Source organism: Hipposideros armiger, unplaced genomic scaffold, assembly GCF_001890085.2.
Source record: "Hipposideros armiger isolate ML-2016 unplaced genomic scaffold, ASM189008v1 scaffold_310, whole genome shotgun sequence".
In the NCBI taxonomy this organism is placed as follows: domain Eukaryota; kingdom Metazoa; phylum Chordata; class Mammalia; order Chiroptera; family Hipposideridae; genus Hipposideros; species Hipposideros armiger.
In genome coordinates, this window is record NW_017731660.1 from 1,586,098 (window position 1) to 1,595,718 (window position 9,621).

A 9,621-nucleotide genomic window follows, 5' to 3' on the forward strand; every position below is an offset into this window, starting at 1 on the left:
TGTGTGTGTGTTTCAAAGTTTTCATTTCTTTGGTTATTTAAAACAAAAGACATGGACTTGAGATGAAATCAGCAGCTGTTTCTTTGCCACATAAAAGGACATGGGACTTGGCCAAGGCTGGTGTGTGAGCTGGGGGTGCCAGGCATTCATGCTGCAGGAGCCCCGTGGGGACGGACACATTTCTGTCTCACAGCTGTCACTGTGCGGGGAAGTGTCTGTGTCAAAACTTCCCCTCAATATTTATAATCTCTTTATAATGGGAAAATACACTTCAGCTAGGCTAAATGACAAACTATGTGAAGATTACCACAAGTATTTTCTTTTCCTGTTATAATAATCTCTTTGAGAAGTGAAAGACAAGGAAACACCTGGTTTCTTTTTTCTTTTCTCCTTTTTTTGGTTATTTATTTTAGGGAAGCTGTGGGATGCACTCAGTTACCTTTTCATTTATCTAGTGTTAATGAAAAGCTGGTGATGGGAGTTCACATTTCCTTTTCACTTTCACAATTTAACAACATTGATTTTCTATATCTAAGCATTATAGAAGGAAATATTGCTAAAATAAGTAGATGAGGAAACCAGATGGTAAGAAATGTCCAGGAAGAGGATATTTGTTTCCAGGAACGATGGCCCCACTCAGGATGGTTGCTGGGGATGCTGGATGAGCAAGCTTCTGCATATCCTCTGTGCCACCCAGCTCAGCCCACTCCAGACCAGCATCATCTAGAGAGAGACCAAAGGGGCACATTGATATAAACAGGCTAAGTGGGATGACTTAGTGCCACTTTGGTTCCCTTGTGCCAACTGGTTCCTTTGGGGCCAGCCTAATGGAACAGACATTATTTGTCTATATTTTCTTTTAAATATGATTCCTTCCAGGGGTTGTGAAGAAGTGTGTGAGCCCCACCCATGCACTGGTTGGCTTCAGGTACGGAGATACCAAGGTGGTGCCTATCTCCTTCATCACACCTGTGGGGGGTGCCATGCCCTGCCCGCTGCTCCAGGTATCTGCTCCCTGCCCCTCTTCACCATTCCCAGTGCTCAGAGGATGGCACCACCACTGTGGGGCCCTTGGCTGCACATCTGGCTGGGCTCCTGCATAGGGTTTGCATTTGGGAGGGAAGAACAGTGGCCCCAGGCTCTCTGAGCCCTGACCTGGCGATTTCTTTGCACATGGCCCTGATCTGCTAACACCTTGTGAAGTAGCTCACAATTGTGCTTGTCCCTTCCCAGATAATAGGCGGTCAGGGATGGGAGATACTATAGCTGCTAGTGCTCTTGAAACTGTAACTGCAAAAGAGTATATTAAAATAGATTTAAAACAAGGGCAGAGATAGTGCTTTCCTTGAAACCAAGGCTGGAGAGTAGAGAGAGCCCCCCAGAGCTGCAGTGCAGCAGTTTCCTGGATAGGGTGAGCCAAGAGGAAGTGTACTGAGTGCACTCACGAGGTGTTACCTGGCTGTCTGTTCCCACCTTCCCCAGCCAGACCTAGGGTGCATCAGCACACTTTCCTTTGATGATGGATCCTTTTCAGCTGACAAATGCCTAGCAGCCTCTGTGTGCTGCTTTCCAAGATTTCCATTCTGCTGGAAGCTATCTCTTTGTAACTTTTGCCCATGGAGTCCAGCTGTGTACTTAGAGCCACGTTAAACAAACCCCTTTCCTGTGTCTGGGTGGTAGCCCTTCGTATATATGAAGACACTGCTCCTATCTCTCCTTGGGTTTCACGTGAAACACCCCAGGTTCCTTCCACCAGTCTTAGTAGGTAGGATATGTTTCCAGACCCCTCTCCATCTTGCTATGCCTGGGACCCTAGCCAGGAGATGATGTCCTTCTAGAATGGGACTTGCCCAAACCAATCACAAAATTCCAGCTGTGGCCCAATGAGCACAAAGAATTTTGGAGCTACTGACTTTCTAACTGATAAAAAATATGCATTTGAATTTTAGCATCAGTACTTGCTTCATCTTGAGGTGTTTTAAAATGAACTTATATTAATATTGTCTATAAGATCTTTAAGCAAAATGTTTGTTGCAAAATATGCTGTCATCTACAGGTTGGCGACTACGTGTTTGCCAAAATTGTGATACCCAATGGATTTGACTTCTATGTCCCTGCCATTGTCATAGCACTTCCAAATCATGATGTGGCCGAAGATAAATTCTACACAGTTTTGAAGTGCAACAACCGGAGAGTAAGTTGACTTTCTCTTAGAAAGGGACTTTCTTGTGGGGCAGGAGGTGGCTTCTTTAACCCCCGCCCTCCTTGCAGGCCACATCTCACTCTTTCCTGGCACTGCCAGCCATCTTGAAAGAATAGTTTCTTTGGCAGTATCTACTCATCTATCCTCCTGTGCACCCACCCCTATGGTTAAGATTCTGTGACACAAAGTCTGCCCTTGCTAGGGTGGCCATGGCCTCCTAACTCCTCACCAAGTGGGCTTTCTGGCTCGCATTCTGCACCGACTGCTGGGGGCTCATGTGGCCTCTCAGCATCCTCCCCATTCTTACAGCACCACCCTCTCTCACTTCCCTGCTGCTCAGACCCACCACTCCTGCCTTACACTCCCCTGCAGGCCTTCCCTACATATTTTCCTAGAAGTTTTAGAAAAAATCTTTAGCAGTTTACAAACCTGATGATGTCACTTGCCTGCCTGATGTCCACTGCTCCACCGCCCCCCACACACACACACACACGCGCGTGTGCACACACACACATACACACATCATTAACTCAAGGAAAAGCCCAGCTTGGCCCCAACATGGCCTGCCTGCCCCGTGAGCATGGCTTCCAGTACATGGGAGGCTCACTGCTTCCTGAACATAGTGGGCTTTTTAAAGCCTTTGGGTTTTAATTCTTCCTATCACCCTCCCCATCTTCTTTCCATGCACACTCTTGGCACCCAAAAGACTGCGCAATTGTGACTTCCTACTGTGGTCCTCAGGGTCCCCTGCACACTGGACTGCCCGCTTCCCACATTGGCTTTCTCACCAGCCTCCCACCTGTGGCCCATCCCTCTCAGGCCCTGGCACAGCCCCCGATGAAAAGAAGGTTCTCACAACTGCTTTTTAAATTCCTTGAATGCATGACATTTCTAATGGAAATAGCATTGCCTGGATGGATCACTTACTATGCCTGGAAAATAGGTTGGCAATCAAAAAGCAGCAAACAAAATCATAGTGGCTAACTTTATAAAGCACTTACTTTGTGCAGCAGGTACCGGTCCAACTGCTTTACCTGTAGTGAACAACTGAGTGCTCGGAACAATGTGAGGGGGGACTGTTATTATTCCCATTGTCAGAGAAGTAAACTGAAGCAGAGAGGTGAAGTCACATAGGAGCCACAGAACAGGCACCTGAACCCAGGCAGCCTGGCTACATGGTCTGCACCCTAAACCCTGTGTCTGACTGCCTAGTATCCAGAGTAAACATAGCCAGTCATTCCTGGACTGTTGCATGAGGTATATCCACCAGGGAGGGGTTGTGGTAAATGAATTTTAGGATTGAGGACACAGACTGAGATCATCTGAGTCAGTGGCCCCAGGAGAACTGAATCCATTCTGACAGAGTGAGAAAAAGCCCTGAAAGAAAAAGGACTCCCCGGAGCATTCAGATGACAGTAAAGAGGCAGTCTGTAAGGGCAGCGAATGGGAGACTTTGTGCCCTGTGGCACTGCTCTGGGGATATCCACCAGGCAAGAGAGGAGAAAGCAAATCAAGGGACAATTGAAGAGATGTCCCTGGGCATGTTCCCAGGGTGTGGGGAGAGATGAAGTAGTTGGCCCAGGATCCCTGAGCAAGAGAGCCCTGGGAAGGACCTTAGAATTTACCCATAGGGCAGTGGGGCCCTGGAGACCAGAGTGGCATGGTGGTTGGTAAGGGGGACACTGAAGACAGTTCTGATGGAGATGCTGGGAGACTCATGGGGCTGAAGGTGGGGCATTCAGCAAGGGGTGGGTCACAGTTTCTAAGTCCAGCAAAGAGATGGCCAAGTGTGGAGTAAAGATGGGAAGATGGTGATATGAGAGAATGTGTGTGCGTGCACCCACTATATCTTATGTGGATGGCTTAGCAAATGACCCGGGATGTGGTGGAGAAGACACAGAGAGGACTCAATGGTTACTTTTATTCAACATCTAATTATCAAATGAGGCTCTGCTTTAAACTGCACCTGGAAGCATCACCCGGAATGGGATCGTGGCTAGTAGCTATTATAGTGGGTCGAGCTAGAATGAATGTCATGTACATTGTGGACCTGTTTGATTTAAAGGAGTGACCGCTTTGGTGTCATTACAGGAATTTTGCCTTCGCAGTGCACTGATTAAGATCAGCCAAAACAAGTACGCTCTCTCCTGCTCCCACATAAAGTCACCCCCACTTGAGGAGGATCCGAAAGTGTAAGTGAACCCAATTTTTCACTCCCTGAACTTTATTTACATCTTCGCACCTTTAATCAATTTCTGAATTGAGGTCCATGATCTCAAATTACTTGGGGAGAAAAGTGTAAGTGGAGGACCTCCTATGTAGCATGTGGTTCTGTGATGATTCTTCCTTCAATGTCGCACCTTACCCTACTGCTGCTTTGTCTGGTTCTGACCTCAAATCCCACATTACCCTGCTGACCTTTCAGAAAAACCTTCACTCCTGTCATGAATCAGAAGGAGTCATTCCCCTTTTTCTTGTAAGGCTGCATGGCCTCCTAATGGAATCTGACCGTAAAGCACAGTTAGTTGCAATCAGGACCTGTCTGCCTCTCCCCTGGTGTGGGGGGTGTGGGGTGCTGGCCCTGGCTGGTCCTACCCAGGTGAGTGTGTGTGTGTATGTGTGGTGGGGTTCCAGGGGCTGCTGTGGGGTGAACACATTTTTATCTGAGGCAGTAGCATTGCTAAAAGCTGCAGGGGTGGGTTAAAGCGAGGCCTGGACAGTGAGCGGGCAAAAGCCTGAGTCCATGGGACCAACCAGGGGCACTGAGGCTGCAGTCACAGCCATAGCCTTGGAGGTAAAAGTGGGTTTTGAACATGGGCTGAGGAATGGGATCCAGGATCTGAGGCTCCTCCTGTCTCTGGATTTTCTCCCTGCTGATGGCACCCACACCCATTGCTTCCATGACTCTGTTTACACTAAGGACCTCTAACACCATCTCCAACCCAGGCTGCCCCTGGGCCCTTGTGTCAGAATTGTAGTCCTGTGCTTGGGATGGGTTTTGTTAAAAGCTACCCAGGTGGCATTGGAACTAAGGCCAGGGTCACATCCTAGCCCCACCCTCATCTGGTTTTGTGCCCTTGGGTGGCTTGCTTATGTCTGAGCTTATTCCTTGTCGAAGGTTAGGGTGGCATGAGGACTGGAGACGGTCATTGCCAGGCCTGGTGTAAAGCCAGCACATGGCAGGAACCTGTTATTTCCCTCCATCCACCCAAGAGCACAGTCTCAAACTCAGCACACCTACAGCTGAAATCACAGTTGGAGCTCTGCTAACCTTCTCCCTCCTCCCTGTCTCAGTTCACATCCTACCCCCAGACACAGTCATCCAAGTAGAAACCTGGTGTTGTCTTGGGTTTCTTCTTGTCCTTCTCCCCCCACACCCATTGGCCTCCAGGTTCTGTTGATTTTAACTTGCAAGTATTCCTCAGTTCTGCTGGACCCTCAGACCCGCTGCCTTAGGTCAGGTGCTCTCATTTCCCAAGGCCCCTGCCTTCAGCCTCCTCCTGCCAGTCCCACCTGTCCTCCTGTCCTCCTGTCCTCCTGAGGGGCAAACTTCCCATGGCCCCTCCCCAACTTAAACATCCCTCAGAACCCTCTCCGTGCCCCTTCTTATCCTAGCTTAGCCTTTTGCTGGTCAGACTCAGGCCTGCCTTCCTGGCCTCACTTCTTTGCCCTCAGCCTCCTGGGAACTCCAGCACTGAACCTGAGCATCAGCACCACTCTGCAGGGACTCCAGCTGTTCTGTTAGTGAGGGGAACCCCCTTCATCCTGCAGAGGTTTCCTTACAGGAATCTTCCCTTGTGTGAGGGGCCATGTGCATTCATGGTCATCACTCCCATTTGGCATGAGTCCCGGAAAGAGGGGGCTAGGGTGCAGCTCACAGGATGTGCCCAACCACAATTTGAAGACTGAACCAATAAAGTTTGCATGCGAGTGGCGCCCAGCAGGGCTGCTTGTGGGGTGCGTAGTGCCCTGAGAAGGTCCCTGGAGCTATAACTACTGACATATATGCTCCAACCTTGCGTTCTTCTCCTAGATGAGTATAATTTTCATTTAAAATAATAGCATATTTTTGTTACTCTTAAAATTTTATTCAAGCAGTATGACATCCAAAGTATAGTACATTATAAAGGAGCATGAATAGATGTGTCTAGGGATTGACTATTTTCACTAAACTCAACACTGTCAATCACTATTTGAGAATTAAAATCCAATTCTTTCTGTGTTGAGAAATGCCTTTATTGTTTTCTCTCTTAGTACTACCCCGGGGCCTATTGAAAGCTCTTTGCTGCCAATTATCTACCTAAGCTTCTAGGGCTTTCCCCAGCAGAAGTGTTCATTGACCAGTGGGTTTTTGCTCTGGCTGCCTCTCTACTAGCAAGAGCCTGCATTTAGTTCTCCTAAACAGAGGTCACTTCCAGCCCACTAAATTCAAACTTTAGTCTGTCTTTGTTTCTGTAATCAGGGCTGGCAGACGTGAGCATGCAGAATAAAGGTGGACATCTTATTTTATTTCTACACTGGGATTTCCTCTGCTCAGTCCTTTCTTGTTAGGAGCTCCCCCTCCCTTTGTTCGTTCTTTAGTAAGTCTTCACACCCTTATACAGGATGAGAACATTAATTTTTTTAAAAAATCCTGGTGTTTTCTTCATGGGCTATCAAAGAAATGTCCTCCAACTGTACATCATTTGGCTAAATTTAATTTTAAAATATAGAACCCACTATAACCATTCATTTGGGTTTGATAAGACAAGGGGTACATGGCCCCAAACAGCAGGGTGACCAGCATACCGGACATCCAGCTCTCCACCCTTTGCCCCTACCCTTTCTTCCTTCTTGAGGGCCTTCAGTTTGGGACTACTGAGTGTATTTTCTGCAGGCCCCTCTCTGGTTCCTAACTGAAGGTGGTGCACAATGAAAGACAGGAAGGAAAGTATTTAGGTGGTAAAGGGTTCAAAATTGATTGAATATGGCCAGCAGTGATGCAAATTTCATTTTCAACTCAAAATTTGACACTAAATGATTCTTGACGACTTAGCAAGGTTGGCTTGCAAAATACATTATTCATTCCGCTAAATTCCCAATAACTGGTTCTGAAAGGAGAGAACTGTAGTATCACTGCATTTATCATGTGAAATAGAGTGAAGCTGTGATCATACCTTCCCATCAGCACATTTCACGGCATCAGTTAGATCTGTTCTGAGCAAAACTATGACCTGATCTGCCTATAACCATCTCCATTTAGAGAACACACAGATCATTTCTCCCATTTCATCTTCTCAATAACTCCAAGAAGCCAGCAGACCTCCTAGGAGGACTTTCCCCCCATTTAGCATCCTCTCTCCTCACCAGCAGAGACTCAAGGCCCCAAGTTCTCCCCTGACCACTCCCCTGGGGTTCTGCTCACATGAGAAGGCTGTGGCCTTGGCTGCTGCCCAGGAAGCATGTCTGGTGGGTTTGATGCTCTGGCTTCCAGTTTTCTCCAGTGAAGGGAAGTGCCTCTACCATGTTCTACTCACCCACCCACAGGCTGGGAACCATGTGCTCCCCTGGGTAGGGCACCTCTGGCAGGCCCTATAGGAATCCACACAACTGGTGTCCTGTAATTGCCTAGACATCTGTCCCCATAGAGCTGAGGTACACCCTGGCTTCCTTCTTGACAGAGCACGGGTTGGGCGGGTTACCGCCAATGCCCTTCCTTGGGAAAACTCACTTTCAAGAGAGTTGGATTTCGCTAAAAAATTAGCAACATTCGAAAGTGTGATCTCAGGAAAGTCACATTGGGCTAATCATTTTGTCTGCGCTCCAGAAAAAGCAATGGGCATCAGGAGGAGGAGGCCAGGCACTGAGCTCCTAAAAGCAAGGAATGTCCAGCCCTTGACATGAGACTGCAATTCTATGTCTTCAGGACCTGGCTGTGTGTGATTCTATGGGAGGGGAGACCCTCTCCTGGGTCCAGAGTGGTTTGTCTGTCTATGGTCAGCTCTCAATTCCTATTACACAGAATATTGGCCTCTCGTATTTTTCTCTGAGCAGTTTAGTAATTTTCCAACAAGCTATTTGGATTTAGGAGTATGTCTCAAAGGAAATTATAACTCCTGTAACACTTGTCCCTTTTCTTTGTGTAGCGTGGCCTCACATTGTCTTCCCAACAGCAGTGACGTTAAGTAATTGATTGAAACGTCAAGATTCAGCACTTCCCATAATCTCGCCCAGTCCCTACAGATGACTTTTCCCTTAGAAGGAGCTGTGCCTCTGAAGTCAACAGGCCTCTGTGTGTCATTAGCTCCCTTGGTCCCCTCTGGTCAGGGCAGGAGCCCCCTTTCCTCTGCTGGAGCAAAGCCCTGGAAAACAGCAGCTCAACTGTAGCCCTGTGTGTGTGAATGTTCTGTGTTATCTAGAGGGACACATGCTATTGCCCATTGTCAGAACGCGTGTTGTGGTGACCTGGTACCAGGAACAGAGAACACAGAGTCACAGAGACTTGTTAACCTTGAGAGCCAGTGGCAGCAGTTTGGTTGGCATTTCTTACCAGTCTCTCCATTTTCTGCCTTTTCCATTGTTCAAACTCAGGGGCCTCATCAAATGTCTGTTCAGTGCCTACCCCACAGGTCCTCCTGTTCTTTGTGTTCTAAGACAGCCTTGGTGACAGAAATACACTTAGGGCGAATAGAAATCAGGTCCCAGGAAATCAGCGAGAAGATGGGCAAGCTGACAGTGCTCGACCAAGTGAATGAGATGGGTTTTCCCCAGAGGAGAGCAGGGAGCAAGGGCTCAGCACTCTCTCCCCAGAAGACCAACCAGCTGCTCTGTAGAGCCAACAGGGGTCAGTGCCTGGCCCCCATCCTGCTCCCCACAGATCTGGTCTATTTGTCATAGTATTTAACCAAATCTGTAGCCTAAAATGACTAATAGAACACTTAATTTAACTCAGTTTTGGTATGAGATAGGGCAAAAAAAAAAGCCTTTTATCAGGGCCTGTCACACGTGCTGATGGAGAATGTCCACTGGCTGAGTCGGGCATGGTGCCCTTCCCCTTTCCAGAGTGGGTTTGGGCCAAGCAGAGTGAGGGCCATGGGCTGGTGGATAAGAGATTTCACAGCAGGGCCACACCTACTCTGCCCACCCCAAGTAAGGGGACATGTCCTCGTGGGACATTGTGAACTTGGCCAGCCTCAGTCATTCTGGAGAGTACAAGAGGGTGGCCGTGGGCGTCTGCTTGGTGGTTGTAAAGGCTCTTCCTTGACCAAAATCCCACTCTGCTTTTTATTCTAATCATGACAGCTTGTATTGTTTTATCCTTATTCCAAAATAATGCATAGTTAATATAATTTAGAAATTAAAAGCAAAAGGAATATAAAAACCATCCATAGTCCCACATTTGAAAAGTAATCACCATTTATATTTTATATATATATATA

At 47.7% G+C, this 9,621-nt stretch overlaps 1 protein-coding gene across 1 annotated transcript in view; it reads left to right on the plus strand.

Moving 5' to 3' along the window:
• VWA3B (von Willebrand factor A domain containing 3B) overlaps positions 1–9,621 on the plus strand; it is a 154,448-nt gene that overhangs the window by 140,329 nt on the left and 4,498 nt on the right. Inside the window, 3 exon segments of the mRNA XM_019659997.1 lie at positions 880–1,004; positions 2,057–2,194; positions 4,295–4,395. Coding sequence (XP_019515542.1) covers positions 880–1,004; positions 2,057–2,194; positions 4,295–4,395 — 364 coding nt within the window.